Genomic DNA, 22,832 nt, shown 5'->3' on the forward strand with positions numbered 1-22,832 from the left:
GGGGTGTTACATTAATATTTTCACAGAACTATAAAAGTAAACAATCTCATTTTGCAGATGAGAGAACTGAGGTCCAGAGGGTTAGACTTGCCCAAGATCACATAGAGAGCAGGTATCAGAAAGTGTATTTGAAAGGAGATACAAGATAGCTCCATTTAAAAAGTGTTGGCTTGTCATCTACAGGCATTTAATTATGACATACATGGATCTATTTGTCAATCAATTAACAAGCACAAGGCACTGAAATATAACAGCTAATTTGCCATCTTTTGGGGGAGACAACTAAGGCAAAAAAACCAAGTTCACATAAAATGCTAACTTGAGGATAATCTAAGGAGTGTAGGATTTTTATCCTAGATTGCCCTGGTGAAATGGCTAGATATACAATGGGAGAGTTATATTCATCCAGAAAATAACTTTAATAACTGATCAGGGCAACTAGTTATTTTTAGGGACTTTTGATGACTTAATTATGAAAAAGTTAAGCTATAGGACAGCTGAATCAGTCAATTCCAGGTAGTTCTTTAAGGAAAGAAATGAGCAAGACATCAGTAATGACTTACATTAGGCTTCATTTACATTTACTTTCAAGTCTGATAACCTATATGATGATATTCCCCTTTTGACTGAGTCAAAGTATGACTATTTTATTTTTAAAAAGCAAATTAATTTTGCATTTTAATTTTGACAGAACTAACCATCACATGGAACATTATTAAAGTCTTTATGAGTTTTACAATTGTTATTCATTTTAGATCATTAAATTACAAAGTGTGTAATTTGTATCACTGGTTTTCAGCAGCCCCTTGGCATTCTTACACAAAGTTTCCACACTTAACATATAGAATGTCCATCCGGTTGAGGCTGATCATTTCGTCCTTCCTGAGAATGGCTATTTGAGATCTGAGCCAGGGCATCTGTTCCAAGTTTCGTAGTTCAAGTTTGCTTGTCTAAACCCCGTCCTGTCGCCCTGTGCTAACTAGTTCTACCTGATTTCAGAGGTTTCTCTTTACCAAGACCAGTAGTTGGAGGGATTGGACACCCGACCAGATTTCGGTTTTCCCCATTATGTCGCTCGGTTTCTGTTTCCCTTAGAGCATTCTCATGATTGCAATTTTGCCTGGGGCAGAATTGGAAAGTGGAGGAAAATTATATTAGAAGGGCCTGTGTGTGTGTGTGTGTGTGTGTGTGTGTGTGTGTGTGTGTGTGTGTGGTGGTGTTATGGGGCCGGTGCATGGCATCAGCTTCCCTTCCTCTCTTCCAGTGGCCCATTAGTAGTGCAAAGTCTGAGGTCTAAACTCCCTGCCAGAGGGTTGCGCAGCCTTCTGGCCTCCTGACCTAGACACGGACCAGGGGGTGGGGAGGAGGAGCAAGGCGGGCAGCAGGACCCCGGGCTGCGCCTCCCTTCAGTCTCAGTGGCTATGGCCACCCGCCAAGAGTTAGATGCTTTCATGATCCGGAAATGATGAAAAAAGAAAGAAAGAAAGAAAAGTGTTTCTGAAGTGTGGTGGGAGGGCAGGGGAGGGAAGGGGAGGGGAGGAAGAGAGAAGGAGAGGCACAGGGCGAAAGGTCCCCAGCGGTGGGTGCTCCAGGGCGCGGGGAAGGGGCGGGGTGCGCGGAGCCAGCGCAGCAGAGTCTGGGCAGAGACGTAGCCAGGGGAGCAGCAACAAGCAACAGCAGCGGCGGTAGCCAAGGCCAAGGCCAAGGCCAAGGCAACGGCTCCGGCCACGGCCGCGGGACGGGAGATGCTGCGGCTCCCGGAGGCTCGCTAACTTCCCAGTGCAGGAAAGAGGAGGAAGAAGAACAGTGCGCTGGGATCTCAGACAGCGATGCCGCGGTAAGTGAAGTTTTGTTAGCTCAGTAGACTTGGTTCGTTGTCCCCCATCCCGCGAGAGGAGGGGCTTTCACATACCTCCCCCCTCTTTCATTCTGCTTGCTCCTCCTCCCTCTTCTCCCAAACTCAAACTCTGAGCCCCCTCTCCTCCCTCCCGTCCCCTTCTCCGGCACCCACACCATCTGTCTCTTTCCTGAGCATTCCCTTCCCTAACCCCAGGACTAGCAGAAACTTTACTTTGGCGGTCGAGTGGCTGTGTAATAGTTTGCTTACTATTCTTTTTCAAATCAAAACTTCCCAAGGGGTGGGGCTTGGGGAGGGTAGCCTAGCGGAGGAGGGAATATTCCTGGTGGGTGGTGTGCTTTTTAAAAAAATGTTATTTCCCCCCCTGCCAGCAGCACCAAGTTTCCCAAATGCACACATAAAAGTCTTTTCATTTGTTTGTTCTTTCAGGGTCCGCTGTTAGTTGGGTCAGAGGGGTGTAGGCTCTATATTTCTTGGTGAGAGGGCTGGCAGATGTCCCAAGTGGGAGAACCTCTTCCTCCTGGGCCTGAAGGGCCAAAACATGGAGCTGAGTCTGAAAGCAGCTTTTTGATCTCACTCCCTGGGGGTAAGTTGTTTGCTTTAAAGTTTCTTTGTAATTTTTGCCTTTATTAAATTTGGCTGATACATTTAGGGATTGTGACCTTTTGTATGTATAGAATTCACAATTGTTACTTTGCTATAGAGAGCCAGAACTGGACCAGAGAATGTTAGCTGCTAGGACCTTCCATTCTTTTTTCCTAAATTGGGGAGTAACAGAATTGATTTACTTCAGATTAGGGGCAAATGCATTTGTAACTCTGAACCTGAGACTCATAGGATCATAGACCTCCTGCTGGAAGAATAGTAGTAGCTAGAGGCCCTCAAGTCCAACTCCCTCATTTTACAGTCGAAGAAACTCTTTTTGGAAGCAGTATTCAGAAATGCCTCTCAAATTCCTCTAGCCTCAGCAGATCTGGGAATGCCTTAGGTCTGGGAGCACGTTTCTGCTACAAGTTTGATCTGTTTGTCTTGGAGGCTGCCTTGAAACCCTTTTCCTAACCCTGGGCCCTGTGACCCACTTCTTTGAAATAACCCATGCATACATTTTCACTTACTCATTTGTTTTGCTGTATAGGTGCTTTAAAAGGAACCCTTCATAAGAATGAATTCACTCTCTTGTCAAGTTCTATTTGTAAAAGAAGATACTTTTGCATTTGGGTAACTTCCCAAGCTGCCTAAAAAGCAAGTTAGACAATAGCTTCCTTCTAGTGGAAATAACACTTCTGGTTTTCCTTTTGTTTTCTGTGGACAGGTATAGTCTATGCTTTATGATACTTTTTTTTTTAACTCCCACTGACAGTTTTGGTTTGAAGACCTCTGATACCAATGTCCAACCAAATGCTTTTTAGAGTTAAGAAACTTAATCTAGAAAATCTTGACTTTCAGAGATAGCTGAACAATTTTTTTTTAATAACAATAATGTAGGCTTCTGGGGAAGTTTTTTACAGACATCTGAGGAAGTGAGAGATAAGAAGTGAATCAAAGCCTGAGTAGAAGAAACCAGAAAATACCCATGGTTAAAGAAAAATGTTCTGCCATGGAGAACTATGAAATTGAATTATAGTTATCATTATTTTTCTATTCTAAAAAGTGACTCATAATTTCTAAACAGAGAAAACAAAAATGAATTGGCTACAGAAAATCATACACAGAGATGGAATGATAAACAGGTGTTTTTCCAGAAACCATTTCTGTTCTACACATATTATTGTCAACAGAATAATTTTCTTGTCAGTAGGCATGACCTTTATATTCATTTCAACTAATCAACATGCTGTTTGTACTCAGACATGGACCATTCATCACCGCAAACAATGTTTGTGTCATAAAACCAATTTGGAACTTTTGAAAAACTGTTATTTTAAAAAATTACCCTCTATATGATTCATCCTTATTTTATCAGTGTGTCTTTATTTTTATTTTTTAATTATCTTTACAATAAGCTACTAGAAGAGCTTGGAATGACATGTTCCTTCCCTTACAGAGAGGGTCATTGTGTCACATGACCAGACCCTAAGGATCAATGCATTACTTAGTGTATGAAGTTTAAGAGTAAGCTGTTTAAAGTTCATTTATTTAGTGTATGAACCTGATTTGATTTTAATTGAAAATTAGCTTAGCTTCAATTGTATTTCTAGGTCAAGGTAGAGAATATCTGTATAAAGAATTTTCTCCTACTTTTCTTTGAAGGTAACTGAATCTTTATTTTAAAAACTCTTAAAAATATGATGGTAGAGATGATAATTTATAGTTACACAGTGCTTTTAAGATTTGCAAAGTGTTTTAAGCTTGTTCAGTCTTTGAAAATCCTGAAAATTAGGCACTATTATTGCTGAAAGAGATTAAAAGACTTGCTCAGCATTATATAGGTACTGAGTGACTGAGGTCACATTTGCACTCAGGTCTTCCTGAACTCAAGTCCAGTGCTTTCTTTACTTTGCCACTTAGGGATCTTTTCCTTAAATACTGGGAAATACGAGGCAGACCCAAAATATTATAAGTTACTCAAAAGTTATGTCCACATGAAGAAGAAAAACTATTTAGACCAAGCCTATACCTTGCTAAAAGTGAAATCTCTATTGAGATATTTAGAGAATCTTTTTCCATATTTTAAAATTGTGTAGCATGATACTACCTAATCTACATCTAAGTTGCTCTTGCTTTGAATTTATTAAAATGCTTTTCATTCAAACTGAAAATTTCTGTGAAAAGGTCATGGGAAAATTTGAAGAGGCACAGAACATTTTGGTCTGAAAGAACTAGGAAAAGATTCATGGAGAAAGTGATGATTGAAGGGAACACTAATCATCCTAATGCATTCTCTTCTGATTTCTTCTAATCTCTTTCATGAGCTCTAATCTCTTATTACCAACTGTATGCTAAATTTCTCCACTTTGGATGTTCCTAAGCATCTCACTCTTATGTCTCAGTTAGCTCATTTTCTTTTCCTCTAAACTCATTCTTCCTCCAGAATTACCTATTTCTGTTGAGAGCATTACCATCCCTTCAGTCACCCAGGTGTGCCATCTTGGTGTCATTCTTCCTTCTCCTCTGTCTCCATATCTGTTGCTCATTGTTGCGGATCCTCTCTTCACAGTTCTCATATTCATCTCCTTCTCTCCATTCATATAGACACCACCATAGTTTAGGCCTCCATCACTTCAAGCTTAGACAATTCCAGGAGTACCTTGTTGGTATGTCTGCTTCTAATCTTTTCCTTCTCCAAACCATCTTCCATACAGTTGCCAAAATAAACTTCTTAAAGTAAAAATCTAACCAAGTCATATCTTGCTTAAAAATCTTAGTGGTTCCTGATTTCCTCTATGATCAAATTCAGATTCCTCAAGTTGGTTCCAGCCTACCTTTCCAGACTTATTTCTCATTATCTCTCTTAAAGCATTCTATATTCCAGCCCAGATGGTCTCCTTGGCTGTTGCCTGAACCTAACGTGGCATCTCCAGCTTCCATGCCACTTCATGGGCTGCCCTAACTTGCCTGAGTATATTTTACTCAACTCTGCCTTTCAAAATCCTGATGTTCCTTCAAGGTTTTGTTTATATCTCCTCCCACCAGAAACCTTTCCTAAACTGCTTATTTATTAGTATTCTTTTCTACCTCAAATTATCTTATACTGATTTCTCTATTTATATGTTTTAGCTATCATTAGACTGTAAGATCCTTGAGGGCAGGGACTATTTTTCCTTTATGCCTTTGTAAGTGTAGTGCCAAGAATAGTGAATGTCTCACACATAATAGGTGCTTAATCACAGTGAAGGAAGAGAAAGATTCTGAAAAGGGAGATTAAAAAATAAAATTATTCCAGGTAGGGATTTGAATCCCTGTGCAAATTAATAGAGGCAAGAGAATCACATTGATTTTGGAAAATAATGGAATGCAGGATTAATGTATGGAAGTAATATGTAATGAAATTTTAAATGTAGTTTGGAGCCAGTTCATGGATGATCTAAGTTTCCTAGCCTAGGAATTTTATACTGGGAGCAAGTGGGAGCCACACAAGAATCTTTAGCAGTATAGTAACATAGCTAGACTAGTGCCCCAGGGAGTTTATTTTGGCAGTTGTGCAAAAGGAAGGGTGGATCTGTCTCAGAGGGAGAAACCTGGAAGCAAAGAGACTAATTAGGAGACAATTATAGTAGTCCAAGTAAATAGAAATGAGGACCTGAAGAAGAGTGAGGGCATTTCTTTGTTAAGATCAGAACTAATTCTGTACAAGTCTTTAACTTTTATGAAGAAACAGTGCTATAGAAATCAAATAGAGGAATGCATGTAGACACCCATGTTATCTACACACTAGTTTTATATGTATAAACACACACATTTATGTTTATATATAAAATATATACATGTACATGTCACATGCACATAAACATATATAAGAGATGTAAAATGAGCTGGAAAAGGAAATGGCAGCCACCCCAATATTTTTGCCAAGAAAACCCAAATGGGATCATGAAGCGTTGGATAGGACTGAAACAATTAAACAACAATAAGATATATAGAATTTGGGGGCAGCTGGGTAGCTCAGTGGATTGAGAGCCAGGCCTGGAGATGGGAGGTCCTAGGTTCAAATCTGGCCTCAGCCACTTCCCAGCTGTGTGACCCTGGGCAAGTCACTTGACCCCCATTGCCTAGCCCTTACCACTCTTCTGCCTTGGAACCAATACACAGTATTGACTCCAAGAAGGAAGGTAAGGGTTTAAAAAAAAAAAGAAATATAGAATTTATCTGTAGTACTTCCCAACTGATTGATGTGGAGGATGAGGGAGGCAAGATTCTAGGATGATTATAAATTTTGGTCTTGCGTGCCTGGAAGAATGGTGCTACTCTGATATCTGGAGGTGATTCTTTTACTTTTGGAGAAATCTTGAAAAGAACTTACATTTGCACAAAGATAAGATTATGTCCTATTTAGGTGCTGTTCTGAATAATAATTTTTACTTTTTTGATTAAAATATTTTTGAATTAAACATGTTACTAAGGAAAAAGTAAAAACTTAGGTGGTTTGGTTAGTTTGTGATAAATCTATGCTTATGAAAAGCATTAGTCAAATGCCTTCATTTAAAAAAAGAATTTTAATGTAGGAAATATATTTAGGGTTCCTCTTATTTAACAGTGAAAATGACTGATTTACATTTCTGTAGGGCTTTAAGGTTTACAAAGTATTTTCCTCAAAATAACCTAGGGGTCATTATCCCTATTTCACAGATGAACAAACTGGAGCTACTATTAATGATTTGTTTGTGGTTATAGAGCTAGTGAGTATTAGTGCTGGAATTTTAAACCAGGTCTCTGGAGTACAAATCCTCTGTACTTTGCACCATTCCACACTGAAACTCAGAGAGGTCAAGAGATTTTCCCAAGATCCCAGAGCTAGTTAGTATTAAGGAAAGGTGATAGGAATAGAATTTTCAAGTGATCCTGTTTACTGGGATGAATGCAGAGAAACAGGAAACCAATGCTATACCTTTATAGTACTGCTATATTAAGGATAATACCATCTGAATATCTGTGAACCATTCAAACTTATTCATGTTTTTTTTTTCCCTGATGCTTTTGCCAAGCCTTTAATATGTGGACTCTAAGTACTGAAATACATGATAATGTGATAATGTGTGATTTAATGCATTCTTCTCTCTTGGGAGGATCCTCTGAGACTATTAGGCGGACTTTTCATAGCAGGATGCAAAATGCCAATGAAGTTAATTAAAAATAATCTGAAATAGAAGCTAGGGAGCAGGTTTTCAAGTTGGAATTACATAGAAAAAGCTTTATTTTAGATTCTTGGTTTAGTTGTCCGAGACTTTTAAAGACCTAATGAGAATTTGTAGGAGAAAATGGTTCTGATCACTATATACATACATTTATATATCGATATCAGATCATAATATAGATGCATGTATATATTTACAAAAACACATACATTCATCTATTTGATCTCGATAGCACCGTTTCCCCATAGAAGTCAAAGACTTGTAAGAATTAGTTATGATCTTTACAAAGAAATATTAAATCTAATATATTGCAAAGGAGATCAGCAACTTTATTTCCTATTGCTTCTTACTTCAAAGTCCAAGTCACTCTGTATGACTGAGAATAATACATACAGAGACTTAGGGCCAAAACTTTGTTGTAAATTTACCATTGGGATTTTAGAATTCATTTTCCCACAGAAACAATATTGTAATTTTAGCTTTTTGATTCTGTGAGAGATTCTAATGGTTTCCAGAGAAACCACTGTATTGAAATCAGAACATACCTGGACTTGAAGATCTATCCAGACTTGACTAGTCTTGAGAAAACAGACATGATACTTAACTTCTCCAAGACTTAGTTTCCTCATTTATTAGCTGAGCGTAATAATGCATGCACTATTTAACTTGTATATATTTTCCTGTCAGTTTAGTTTGGAGATATATATATATATATATTTTATATTTATTAACTTTATATTTATTCAGCATATACTTTTATATTTTTCAATTAATATGTAAGCACTTTTTTAGTAGAGGTCATTGAATTCTTTGTATATGTACTTCTAGCACCTGATACAGTGCTTGACACAGAGCAGAAATTTAAAATAAAAAATGCTTTTCATTAGTAGGACAGTTTTAAGGAAAGTTCTTATTGAACTGTGAAATACTTACATTTGAATGTGAATTGTAATTAATTTGGAAACACCAGTCCTAAAATATTATATACATTGCTTTGAAATTAATATTACATTATTTCCAGTTAGTAATTAAATAAAATTAGGTAGAAAAATAATAACAGCTCAAAAACTTATCTTGAATGCTAGTACTTGAATAAAAGTTAATTTGATTAGAAGAGGAAACAAACCTTTCTTTTCATTCTATCTTTCCTTTTTTCTTTCCTTTTTTCTTTATTTTGGCTCAAATTTATAATTTCATTGGTGTAGAGAACTCTCAGAGTGGAGGATCCTTCCACCAATGCAGATTGAGACCTTTTGTGCATCTTACATGGAGGTTAAGTGGGTGAAGGGACCCAGGGTTGCTGTGTATGATACTTGGATTTGAATTCAGGTCTTTCCGGCTCTGACTCTCTGTCTCTGTTTGTCTGTCCCTAGATATAGATATATTTACATGCCTGTCTGTCTCCTATCTCTGTCTGTCTGTGTGTAGCTATCAACCTATCTCTTCCGTCTCTTTATTTCTCCATCTCTCTATCTCTATATTTCAATCTCTCTCTCTCTAAGCCTCCTTCTATCTACCTCTCCATTTCACTATATGAACATAGCAACATCAAGAACTATTGAAAAAGATGATTGTGTTTCACTTTATGTTTCATTTTAAAACTGTTGACTTTATTTTTTATTGGTATTGATATTTTTATGTTAGGTTTGATTTTTGGTTCACAAATTGAATATAAAATTGCTGAATCTTTAGGGAGTCTGTTAGTGACCTCAGAGATCAAGTCCAACATTTTTATAAACACTGATCATTTAGCTTCTATGTGAAGATATCCAGTGATACCCAACTTCCCTACCTCCTGAAGCTGCCCATTCAAATTTTAGAGCAGCTCTAATTGTTTGGAAGCTTTACCTTAAATTGAACTTCCATAAAGCAGGTAAAATTGTGACTTCTAGAGCCAAGCAAAAACAGTTTTAATTCTTCTAGCTGATAATCTTTCAGAAGTTTCGAGAAATATGATATAAGTATTTAATCCCCCAATTAGAGTCAACAAACATTTACTAGATATTTACTGTGTTTGGGCCACTGTGTGATGGATATATAAAAACAAAGTGACCTGTACCTTCAAGTAGGATTATATTTCACTTTTTTCTTCATTTGTTCTTTTCATTTTTCTGACTAAACATCCCTAGTTCCTTCTTATTTTCTTTATGCATCATGGTCCATAGTCCTTTCATTATCCTGCTCACTTTTCTCTGGGTTTTGTCCAATTTTTCAGTGGGTAGAAGAGAATAAACATTTATATATTGCCTGCTATTTTTCTGGCAATATGCTAAACACTTAAAAAGACCATCTTAGAATCAATATTGCATTTTATGTATGTTGGTTCCAAGGCAGAAAAGCTTTAAGGGCTAGACAGTGGGAGTTAAGCAACTTGCCCACTGTCACACAGCTAGGAATCCAGATTTGAACCTAGAACCTCCTGTCTCTATGCCTGACATTTTCCCCTGAGCCATCTAGCTGTCCTCTGCTGAGCACTGTTATATTTGATCCTCCCTTGTGAAGTGGGTGGGTTTATTATCCCATTTTACAATGGAAAAACTGAGGCAGGTAGAGAGGTTTGTCACTCTTATAGCTTTAAGTTATCATTGTAAGATTTTGTGGTTGTTCACTTGTTTCAGTCATGGCTTACTCTTCATGACCCCATTTGGGATTTTCTTTAACAAGATATTGGAACGGTCTGCCATTTCCTTTTCCAGTTCATTTTAGAGATGAGGAAATTGAGGCAACTAGCAGTTAAATAACTTGCCCAGGGTCTCAAAGCTGGTAAGTGTCTGAGATTGGATTTGAACTTAGTTCTTCTTAGGCACAGGGCTAATACTCTGTGATACAGTGTGTCACAAGCTGCCTCAGTGGCAGTAACTCATTTATATAGCACTTTGGTATTTCACATTGTCATAACTTCCTGGAGAGGTAGGTAGTACAGGTGTCACTGTGACTATAGTTGAGATATATTAACTGTGTAAGAGGCAGAGCTTTGACTTGAACTTGAAGTTCTGTTCAAATTCTCTCAAATTATACTTGTAGAGTTGAGCTTTTGAACCCAAATGTAGGTAGTACTGCACATTTATCCTAGTTAGATTTTGTTTTTTAGCATTAGACCTGCCTTCATCTATGTCACTGATGTTGAGCTACTTAAGACCTAGAACACTTAGATACACACTTCATGAGAAAATCACCATTAATCCATTAATCACTATTAATTGATTAATTAATTAGTTTGTTTATTCATTCATCCATCCATTCATTTATTTGTTTATTTAATCACTATTTAGCTCTGAGCATTCAAGTAATTCTGATTGCTCCTAACCATACTGTTACCTGGCTCATATTTCTTGATTTTGTCTACAAAGACATTATAAGATGCTTTGCCAAACACCTTGTCAAAATACAGTGTACTGTGTCCTGGATATTCCAGGATCTAATCAAACTCAGGCTTTGCAATGCTTTAATGCTCTGATTTCATCAGAATGGTGTTGAAATCCCTTTATACATCTGATATGCAACCCTCTACTGATGACTAGTACAACTCTAATATTAAATCATATTAGAGTAAATAATTTTTGTAGTTTCTATGGACAAGACATTTATCACCCTGCAAATATCTTGGTGATAAGCTTTTTTTTGAACTTAGCTATGCTAATTTCTGTAGATAACAGACATGCTTCCATTCCTAGATCCTCACTTGAAACCTTTTCAACTTAGTTTTATCTAGCAGAATTTTGACAACCCAAAGTTATGTTAGAACTTTAGTGAAGGAATTAATCACCTGTCTGGAAGCTCTCTTTTTTTTTTTTTAATTTTTAAACCCTTACCTTCCGTCTTGGAGTCAATACTGTGTATTGGCTCCATGGGGGTTAAGTGACTTGCCCAAGGTCACACAGCTAGGAAGTGGCTGAGACCAGATTTGAACCTAGGACCTCCCGTCTCTAGGACTGGCTTTTAATCCACTGAGCTACCCAGCTGCCCCTTGGAAGCTCTCTTTTTAAAAACAAAAAGGAAATTGTATTGGTCTAGCACAGTTATTCTTGATAAACACATATTGGATTCAAATATGGTCTCAGACACTTCCTAACTGTGATCCTGAGCAAGTTACTTAGCTCCAGTTGCTTAGCTCTTACTGCTCTTCTGCCTTTTTTGCCTCAGAACCAGCACTTAGTATTGATTCTTTAAACTATCTTGTTTTAAGAAAAAAAATAAGAAAGAAATTATGGCAACTTAGCAATAACAACTGCTATTTCCCCCTCAGTACTCTGAAGTATACTAAATTCAGATATGATGACTAATCAGATAATTAAACTAATTAAGGGAAGCTAAGTACTCTCTTAACTACCATCTTCCATTTCTTGACTTTCAATTTCACATTATTTATATTTCTTCTATTCTCCTAAATCCATAGATTATTACTCCTCATAGAGAAAAATAAGAGTTGCTTTCTGTTGATTATTTATTATCCTACCATTCAACCCAAGCATATAACATGTTATGGTGAGAAGAACCATTGGATTTTTAGTGAGTGGACCTGGATTCAGATTCCAATTATGTACTAAGTGACTGTGGGCAAGTCTATACACTGGGCATTGGAGTAGATAATCATTTTGTTGTCTTTTGACTTCATTTTGAGCACTATCTCATTCTGTCCTTTGATAAGAATACTATCTGTTCCTGTAAGATGCTACTACTACTCTTATATGGATCCTCTGTTACCTGCCTATATCTCCATTTACTTTATGTGTGTTTTCAAATCTAAGTAAACTAATGAATTTATCTACATCATTCTTTTTAGTGCTTGGCACTTAATAGATGCTTAATAAACATTTATTGACTTTTTAGGTAGGTGTACTCTATCCCTCATTCAAATTCTGTGTTGGTGAGATTTTTTTCTGGAAAGTATACTACTCAAAGGGTAGCTCTGTGGCTCATTGGATTGAGAGCCAGGCCTAGAGATGGGAGGTCCTAGGTTCAAATCTGGCCTTGGACATTTCCTAATTGCATGACCCTGAGCAAGTCACCTAACCCCCATTGCCTAGTCCTTACTGCTCTTCTGTCTTGGAATCAACAGTATTGATTCCAAGACAGAAGGTAAGGATTTAAAAACAAAAAGCATACTATTCCTCTAGGGCTGACCACTTGTAGAATTACTGACCATGGGATCCTACCAATCTCTCTTTTTGAAGTCTTTGAAACCATTTTTCCTGAAACGTGTGATATATATCAAATTGTACTTATATTTTCTTGTTTCATGAATGATAAGAAATAGGAGATATTTTACTGCTTTAATTGGATAGGGATTAAATATAGGAAAGAATAGGATTAAAAGGGTGTTTGTATATCCACTCAGTTTGAGGAATACCTATTCAGTGTCTATTTTGTGCAAGGCACTGTAGTTTGGACACAAAAGTCAAAAAAAGTTTGCTTCTGACTTCAAGAAACATTTAATATTTTACATGGAATCTCACACAAGTACGTGTGAGATTAAAAAGAATATGACAAGGATAAAGAAGAGGTAGGAAAAATGCTAAGAGAAAGTTTTAGGAAAGATCACTGTTACTGTGAAGGGATAAGAGGAGGATTTGTGGAGGGTTTAGACCTTTAAGAGGTCCATTGGCAGTTGGATAAGGAATGAAGCAGAGGGTGTTCCAAGTATGAGAAGCAGCATGAGCAAAACCATAGCCAGGGAAGAAGAGATAGCCCAAGGCAGAATTGAGTAAGTTTTGCCTGATGAAAAACAGAAGCAAAACAGGAAAAGTTATGGAGAAGGAAGGGAAGAAGGCTTAGATCAGATAAGTGTCAGCAAGTGACATCAAGAAACTGCTGATGCTCATCCACAATGAGGACTCCAAATAGGGATGAGGGAAACAAGGCCAGGAGCAAACAAAGTAAAAGACACTGGCAGAATTGGAAAGTTATGCCACTTACCACTGACAAATTTGTTGAAATAAAAAGTATGGAAAATGTACAACAAATCCATCTTTCTGGGATGGCGTAAAGCCCAGTACCTCTGGGAGGCAGTAGATTGATTGCATGATTTCTGAACAGATATTGGTTAGCCATTACCCTTGAGCTTTGGGTAGATGGGGAAGGGGGAAGCCTGTCTACAAATTGCCATCTATATGTGTGGGACTATGAAAAATTAGATTTTTTTTGATTCAAGGCTACATAATTTTTAAATTTGAGTTTGCAAGCATTTCAACTCAGCTGTGTCATCAAAGCAGTGTTTACTTTAGTTATCAGTGCTTTATTCCTTGGACCTGAAAATGCGCTCAGTCATAGTTTGATATTCCCAAAGAGCAAAGATCTTGTCTGATGACTTGTTTGAATGAGGTTTCCTGCCTTGCATGGGCAGGACTTTGATCTGTGTGATGCTCTGCTCAAAGCAACATAACAGCTGGAGAAGTTTTAGGTATTTGAATCCATATTAAAACAATGTTTTAATCACCTTCTGTGTACCAAGCAATGTGATAGGTCCTGAAGACTCAATGACAAAAGTGGATTCTCTTCCTTGGCATAAAATAGTGGGAGGAAAAGCATTGGTTTAGAGAAAAAAAGAATACATTCTATTGGAAGAGGTGTACAATATACGTAGAATAAATATAAGGTTGTTTCTGGGTGGGCTGTAAGGCACTAGTAACTAGGTGGAATCAGGACAAACTTCATGTAAAATGTGGTATTTGAACTGAACTTTGAAGGAAACAATGGAATTTAAGAGACAGGTGAAGGTGAACAATGCAGATTTGTGGAACAATCAGTACAAAGGTCTAGAGACGGGAGGTTAATTAAATGTTGTGGAAGACACAGCAAGATTTTAATATGGCTGGACCATAGAATTCATCAAAGGGGGCAGTCTATAAGTTTGGAAAGTTAGGTTGGGACAAGATTGTGAAGGACTTTCAATGTCAACTCACTGCAGGGGTGTAGACTTGCTTCTACAGGAAACAGGGAGCCAGTGGAACTTGTAGGGCAGGGGAATTGACTAGATCAGACTGGTACTTAAAAAAATCACTTTGGCAGCTTTGTGGAGAATTGATAAGAGAAGAAAGAAACTGGAGGGTTTATGGGAAAACACGGGTAAGAATCAGGAGTAGAGGAAATGCCTAGGTTTTAGTCTGCATGGAAGGAGGTAAATACAAGCATCAATGAGAGCAGAGAGCAAAGTAGGTATTAATAGAGAGAGAGAGAGATTGGACTAGTGATTTCATTCAGATAGGGAAATCCAAAGTGAGGAGACTTCTTTTACGCTCAGATTGATAGTGATTATAGTAATATGATTATTAGGGAGTCTGTGGAATTCTTGCTTGAGTTGCCATGTTCTCCATTTTTTTAACCTTATTTCTTGGGTCTAGATGAAGTGATTTCATTTAAAAAAGAGCCCAGCCATAATGTTCAAGTTAGCTAGCATTGTGTTTTTGAAATATAGATTCTGGAAAAATCGAAGCAAAAGGCATTGGCAGAATTGGAAAGTTATGCCTCTCACCCTTGACAAATATGTTGAAACAAAAAGCGTGGAAAATGTACAACAAATCCATTTTTTCTGGGATGGTCTAAGCACAGTACTTCTGGAAGGCAGTAGATTGATTATATGATTTCTGAATTTCTCATTTGGTTTTCAGGTTTGACACTAAACTAAATTCTGAGTAGTTTCACTTCAGTATTACATTGATGCAAATTAAAGCTGTTGCTTCCTGTTCTCTTAGTCATCACTCTTTACATTTAAGGATATTTATCTTTTGAAAGACTTTTTTTGAGGGGGAGGCAGTGAATACAATCTAATAAAGTCACTCAAATTTCAAACATGCTCTTTTTTATATCAGCACAAATATCCTTAAGATTTTAGAAATGGATTTGTTTTTTAGATGTTAATGCCATTTTCCAACACAGAATAGGATCTATTGAGAGGAGAGTTATTTTAGCCTGTACTTAACTTTCAGGCTTCTAGATGCATTCTCACTTCTGTTTTCATATTCACACCCACATATTCCTAACACGATGATTCATGTACATGTGCCTTTGCTCCTGTCCTTTTGGAGGTTTCAAGTTTGACAGTTAATCTGAAGTTAGTATTTGCACATCAGAATCATTTTTCATTATTGGAATGCCTAAAAGGGGAAATCCAATCAGCAAATATTTATCAAGTACTTCCTGGGGGCAAAGCACCATGCTAGGCATCTTGAAGAATTCAGAAAAAATATGATTGATTTAATTTCTTCAACATGTTTGCATTTGTCCAACAAACAACAAAAAGCCCCATAGGGGTAAAAAGTTAATGATACTAAAAGATTTAAATCATTTTATGAAAATAACGTAAGAGGTGTCACAGTGTGATCAATCAATCACTTGCTAAATGAATGATACCATCATTGATCATGAATTGACCGGCTGAGTCCTAAATATTCAGAGAAGGAAGAAATCATTTTAGGCTAGAAGAGTGGTCCATCTTCATATACCTAGGTCAGCTGCCTAGTGGTGCTAGTTGGGGTTATAGAACTTTAGTTTTAGGTCATGTAGAGTTAAGCACTAGAATTAGGACATAATTGTTTGGACAATTGTGAAAAAGTAGATTGGGGTCAGATTATGGAAAGCTGTGATTTCCAGGTAAAATTGGACTCTTATAGTCTAGGCAATTGAAAGGAGCATGGACAGGGCAGTGACATGATCAAAATTATATTTCAGGAATGATTTTTGTCTGTCATACGTGTGATAGATGTAAAACTGGAGACAAAAGAGCCTTATATTAGGGGAAGCACTTACAGTAAGTCAGTGGTGAAGAGGCAGCATGATCTAAAAGCAGAGATAAAAGATTGCCAATGAGAAGACTCAAGTATATATTCTAATTGCCATTTTTCAGTTGTATGATCTTGGTCAAGTCACTTAAATTTTCAGGTTCTTAATTTCTTCATCCATAAAATTAGGAGTTTGGATTAGATCATCCTTAAAGTATTTTTCAGTGATAAAATTCTAAGATTTTCAATGATGATGATAATGGCTAACATTTCACAAGCACTTTAAGGCTAAGAAATCACTTTTTTTATTCTCACATCAACCCAATAATTAAAGGCTATTAGTTCAATTTATAGATGAGGAAACTGAAGCTATAAGAATCTGTATTATTCTCCCAGGGTCTATATTACTTTCCCAGGGTCACATAGCAGATAGATATCTGAGGCAAGATTTGAACTGATATCTTTCTGAATCCACGCTAAGCATTCTGTTTACCATGCCACTTAGCTGCCTGATGAGAGGGAGAAGCAGTATACCATAGTATATAGAAAACAAACAAATATGGATTTTGGAAACAAGACCTGAATTGAGGTCTGACTTTGCCACTTGGATAGCTTTGTGTATGACTGAACAAATCATCTGACCTCTCTGATCCTTCAAAAATCACTGTATCATCCCTTAGAGAATTCTGAGAAAAGTGCCTGCGGAAGCCATAATGTGCTACATAAACACAGCAATAGCTATTACTCAATTAGGGTGGTTGCATGTGAGAAAAGAAAGGAAGGGGTAAATATCAGAAGGGGAAAAAAAAGATAGTGAAAACTTTCCTACTTGTTTAAGAATTGCCAACAAAACAAAGCAGGACAGGAACAGAGCAAGGTTCTGGAACCTATAAAGGATGGGAATGTTCCCTGGGGATATCACAAAGGGCTCCACATTCCCATAGTTAACTCTGTTTACTGTACCTCATGGGGAGGACTCCAAATGAAACAGACATTGCTATGGGGTTCTGTGGCAACAATGTGAGGTTTGAATCAGAGTCCCTGGCTTCAAAGTTTGAACTTTTGTATTCCTGAGCAAATCACTGATCCTCTTGCCCCCAGTTTCTTCTATAAAATGAAGTATTCTCTCTATGCTTATCTCCCACATATATATGTATATATATGTGTGTGTGTATACTTGTATATCTTATATTAACCATTTACATCTTACATGTTCTTGCAGGTTCTACTCCCCTCCTCATCTTCCCCCAAAGAATATGCGCTCTTTGAACATAAGGGAGCATAAAATTTGCCTGTTTTGTCCTTCTTTCTATCCTGTGCACCAACTATAGTACCTGGCCTATGACAAGTTCTTAATCAATTCTTGTTGCCTGGCTTGGTTGAATTTGACAACTTACAGTCTCTTACCTATAGTTAAATAGTGATCCTATAGTTAGGAGTAAAGTCTTAAATTACATTTTGTGGGTATGACATAATAATTCTTAAAAATATTTTTGGGATACATTTATCCTTAACTCTTCTATAGAGGAGCCCAGTGTATAATCCACAATGCAGAGACTTTGGAAGCAATTAAAGGAAGCAGCTTAAGAGTGATTATAACTAGGATGTGCATCCTTATACCTTTATGGCATTCAGCTGTTTTGGAAAAGAGTTTGGAATCATGTTTAGAAGACAGTGAGAGGAGAGGAAGTAGAGGAACCAATTGTAGATGGATTTCCCAAGGCAGTAGTCTCACAAGGGAGGGGGAAAAAGTACTATAGGTAGTGGGGGTAGATCAGTGGAAAGTTTATTTGATTAAGGGTAGTTTTTTGTATCAGTGGCAATTTTTACTTAGCTCTTGAGATAAGACAGAAGTGGGCTTTGCATTGTGCCTTAAAATGTAATATGCTATCTTTTTTGGACAAATGAAGAAATGGACTTCCCTTGCTTAGAGCAAAGGTGCTCTAAAGGCAAATTTAGTGAATTCAGTCATAGTAATCATCATCATCATTATCACCTAGCTAGCATATATAGAGATTCAATGTTTGCAAAACCCTTTACAAATATTTTATCCTCACAACAATGTAAGGATGTATTTACTCTTTTGATCCTCATCATATAGTTGAGGAAACTGAGACAGACAAAGTTTAAGTGACTTGTCCAGAGTCAAATAACTAGTTAAGTGTCCAAGTTGGGATTTGAACTCAGATATTTCTGACTCAAAGTTTAGTGCTCTATCCATTGCACTACAAAACATGCTTTGCTATAAATTTCTGGGAACATGTGAAACAAAATGTATGTATTAGTCTAAATAATTTTATTTCAATAGCTGGGCCTTGATCAGTAATCATTATAAACCTATATTATTAACACTTGGGAGATTCATGTGTGCTTTGAATATTTGCAAGAGTTTTATAGCTGTAGAGAATTGTAATAAGATAATACAACTACATATTTGTACGTCTTACATTTTATAGAAATCTTCTATATTCACTAACTTATTCGTTCCTCAGAACAAAACTGCGCCAGTTAGAACAAATGTTTTTCCAATAAGGAACTCTCTGAGAGAGACCAAATAACTTGCTTAAGAACATTCAAATTGTAATTCATAGAACCAGGCTCAAACTCAGTTCTGAATCTAAGCTTTCATATTCCTTTTGCTAGAGGTAGATTAAAGGTTCACAGATGTAGTTATGAAAACATGCATGTAGATTCTATTGATCATCAGACCCTTAAATCAGTGTGATGGATATTGACATGTTCGTATATTATTAGTTGGTATATAGCATTCTAAGGCTTGCAAAGTACTTTACCAATATTATCTCATTTTATCATTATAGTAATCCTAAGAGGTGTTTTTTATTATCTACACTTTACACAACAGGAAACTGAGGCAGGTAGTGAATTTCCCCAGGTAACACAGCTAATTAGATGTATGGACAGAATTGGGACACCTGTGTTTGAAACTAGTCTCAGATACTTCCTAGCTATATTATCCTGGGCAAGTCACTTAACTCCAATTCCCTGTTCCTTAATACTCTTCTGCCTCAAAACCAATACTTAGTAATGATTCTAAGATTGAAAGTAAGAGTTTTTTTTTTTTAAAGAGAGTGGGGGAGAGGGAGGGAGAAAGACAAAAAGGAAGGAAGGAAGGAAGGAAGGAAGAAGAGAAGAAGGGGAAAAAGGAAGAAGAGAAGAAAGGAAGAAAACAAGAGAGAGAACAGAATTGTGAGATGGAGTATTGTATTTGAGGAACACCAAGGAAACCAGATCATACAGCATATGAGGAAGGTAGTGAAAGATAAGGATGGGAATAGGGGCAGCTAGGTTGTTTGGTGGATAGAGTGCCAGGCCTGGAGTTCAGAGAGCCTGGGTTCAAATCTGATTTCAGATACCTCCAAGCTGTGTGACCCTGGACAAATCACTTAACCCCATTTGGCTAGCTCTTGCTCTTCTGTTTAGAACTAAGACAGAAAGTAAAGGTTTTTTAAAAAGGGTAGGAATGGACCAAGTTGTGAAGAGCTTTAGATACCATTAGGAAGATTTTCTATTTGAGCTTAGAGACAGTGGGCATCTGCTGGAGTTTATTGAATAGGGAAGGGACATAGTCAGATGTGTACTTTTAAGAGAATTATATTGATGACTGATTGGAGGATAGATTGGTGTTGGGAAAGAATTGAGGCAGGGGGATCAAACAGAATACTATTGAAATAGTACAAACATGAGTTGTTAGGAGCATGTACTGTGTGGGGCAGCTGGGTAACTCAGTGGATTGAGAGCCAGGCCTAGAGACGGGAAGTCCTAGGTTCAAATCTGGCCTCAGACACTTCCCAGTTGTGTAAGTTGGGTAAGTCATTTAACTCCCATTGCCTAGCCCTTACCACTCTTCTGCCTTGGAACCAATACCAAGTATTGATTCCAAGACAGAAGGTAAGGGTTTAAAAAAAAAAAGAGCATGTACTGTGGTAGCAATTGTGTGAATGGAGACAAGGGAAGTAATTGGAAAGGTGTTGGGGAAAAAGGACAAAAACAACAACAAAGAATTGGTACATATTAGATATGTGGAGGGAGTTCAAAGGAGAGTTGATAATGACACTGAGGTAATGAAGATAAGGATTTCTGTTTTGGACATGTTTAGATTCCTACAATCATCCAGTTTGAGATGTCTAAAAGATAGTTGGCAAGATTCCAGCTCAACAGAGAAGTTGGATATGGGAACCATTTGCAGAGAGAAAGAGAGAGACAGAGAGACAGAGAGAGAGACAGAGACAGAGACAGACAGAGACAGACAGAGAGAGACAGAGAGAGAAAGAGAGAGAGAGAGACAGAGAGAGACAGAGAGAGAGAGACAGAGAGAGACAGAGAGAGAGGAAGGGAGGGAGGTAGAGAGGGAGGGAGAGAGAGAAGGAGGGGGAGAGGGAGAGGGGGAGAGAGAGACAGAGAGACAGAGAGAGAGAGAGAGAGCAGTGCCATAAAAACCTTGAGATGACAGAATATGCAGGAAAAGAGGGTGATTAATAGTGCCAAAAGCTTCAGAGAGGTCCAGAAAGATGAGAATTGAAAAAAAATACATTTGACTTTAGCAATTAAGAGATCATTGATAACTTTAAAAAGAACAGTACCATTTGAATGGTGAAGTTGGAAGCTGCTTGGAAGAGAGTGAGAGTAGAGGAAGTGAAGGCACCATGATGGTTTTCTTACCCTAATAACCACAAAAGAAAAATAAGACTATAGATAGCTGGGATAGTTGATCAAGTGAAGGGTTAAAGATGGATAAGATAGAGGCTTTTAGGCAGCAGAGAAACAGTCAGTAGATGATGCTGAAGTTTATAAAAAATGGGGATGTTAGAAGGAAGAATCTGCTGGAGAAGATAAGATTAACAGGAGCTGCTTGCGCATGTACAGGAGTTTTACCTTGCTGAGAAAAGCTACTTCTTTATGTGAAACAGGGGTGATGAAGGAAATAGTTGGGGAAGACATCTGAGTAATGTGAGAAAAGGTGGAGAAAACAAGAGGAAGATTTCATTGAATGACCTCATTTTTTCCAGTGAATTTCAAAAGGATAGGGAGAAGTGCAATGGAATGCTTGAGAAGCAATGGAAATGCTTTGAATAGGTACTGTGGCAAATAGGAGGTAGCAATAAAGCAATATAAGCAATAAAGCAAATAAAGACTTAATTGATTAGGACATGCTAAAATATGGCTTGCTACAGTGAGAACCCAGTTAAGATGATGTAGCATATGATTGCAGTTGGCCCAGTAAGAAGGGTTTTGTGATTTCTTCAAACTTTATTCACCAGCATGTGAATAATAGGCAAAATGTTAGGAGTAATACAAGGTTGTGCCTTGGTAATATAGGGTGATCAATAGCATAAGGGGAAAGGGATTCCAATCTAGTGGGTGGTTTGGTTTTGAGCTAATTCACCAAAGACTTGAGATAGGGAAGAGAAGGGAGTGCAGCCATTGCAGATATGACACCCTGGGAAAGAACTTAAGCATTAAGGGGAAGAGTTGGAGATATTCTAGGTATAGGAGTTGGGAGTATGTTAAATCAATAAATGATAAAAATTTTCTTCACTGTGAATTGTTTTGCAGATAGTTTTTAAAAAAAAAAATTGGCATTATAACCCTGTATCCAGTGTTACTTTTTAGACCTTTTCAGTTTCTTGTTTTTAACCTATAAATTAATCCCTCACTTTTATACAGCACTTTATCAAATGCTTTCACAGATAGACACTAGTCTGGAATTAATCTACCTGCGCTCAAATCCCACCTTAGCCACTTATGAGTTTTGTGACCCTGAGCAAGTTGATCTCTGTGTCTTTGTTCTTTTATCTACAAAATGGTTGGATAAGGTGCCTTCCTTCTTTAAATCTAAGATCTATGATTTCCTCTTCTTGTGATGTAGGCAGGGCTCATTATCCTCATTCAGAGGTGAAGCAATTAAAAATGAAAAAGATTAAGTGATTTGACATGCAGTTAAAGCTCTTTTTTGGGGAGGGGAATAGAGTCAGGGCTAATTATAACAGCAATAATATTAATAACTAACATGTTGCTGTTCAGTTATGTCCAATTCTTTGTGACTCCTTTTGGGGTTTTCTTTGCAAAGATACTACATATTGGAATGCTTTGCCATTTGCTTCTCAAACTTATTTTATAGATGAGGAAACTGAGGCTAACAGCAATAAGTGACATTTCCAGGGTCACATAGCTAGAAAGTATCTGAATTCAGATTTGAACTCAAGACTTCCTGATTACAGGTCCAATGCTCTATCCACTGCACCACCTAGCTCCCCAGCTAACATGTATATAACACCACAATGTGCGAGTGCTTACAAATATCATCTCATTTGATCATCACAAGACCTCTGGGAGGTGGATGCCTTTATTATCCCCATTTTTATAGTTAAAAAAATGACGTTAAGTGACTTGCCTTAGATCACTCAGTTAAAGGAGGGCTAAATTTGAACTTAGTTCTGACTGACT

General features: G+C 37.4%; 1 protein-coding gene across 2 annotated transcripts in view; it reads left to right on the plus strand.

Annotated features, from left to right (window-relative positions):
- Positions 1-1,363: 1,363 nt before the first annotated feature.
- MDFIC (MyoD family inhibitor domain containing) overlaps positions 1,364-22,832 on the plus strand; it is a 120,022-nt gene continuing 98,553 nt past the window's right edge. Inside the window, exons 1-2 of one of the 2 annotated variants that reach the window (XM_007504172.3) lie at positions 1,364-1,837; positions 2,288-2,444. In XM_007504172.3, the coding sequence (XP_007504234.2) occupies positions 2,351-2,444 (94 nt within the window). In that variant the 5' untranslated portion in view covers positions 1,364-1,837; positions 2,288-2,350. Of the gene's footprint in view, positions 1,838-1,986; positions 2,092-2,287; positions 2,445-22,832 lie in introns of those variants that run through there. The other variant, XM_007504173.3, reaches the window with a different exon arrangement.

This window comes from Monodelphis domestica, chromosome 5, assembly GCF_027887165.1.
Source record: "Monodelphis domestica isolate mMonDom1 chromosome 5, mMonDom1.pri, whole genome shotgun sequence".
Classification (NCBI taxonomy): domain Eukaryota; kingdom Metazoa; phylum Chordata; class Mammalia; order Didelphimorphia; family Didelphidae; genus Monodelphis; species Monodelphis domestica.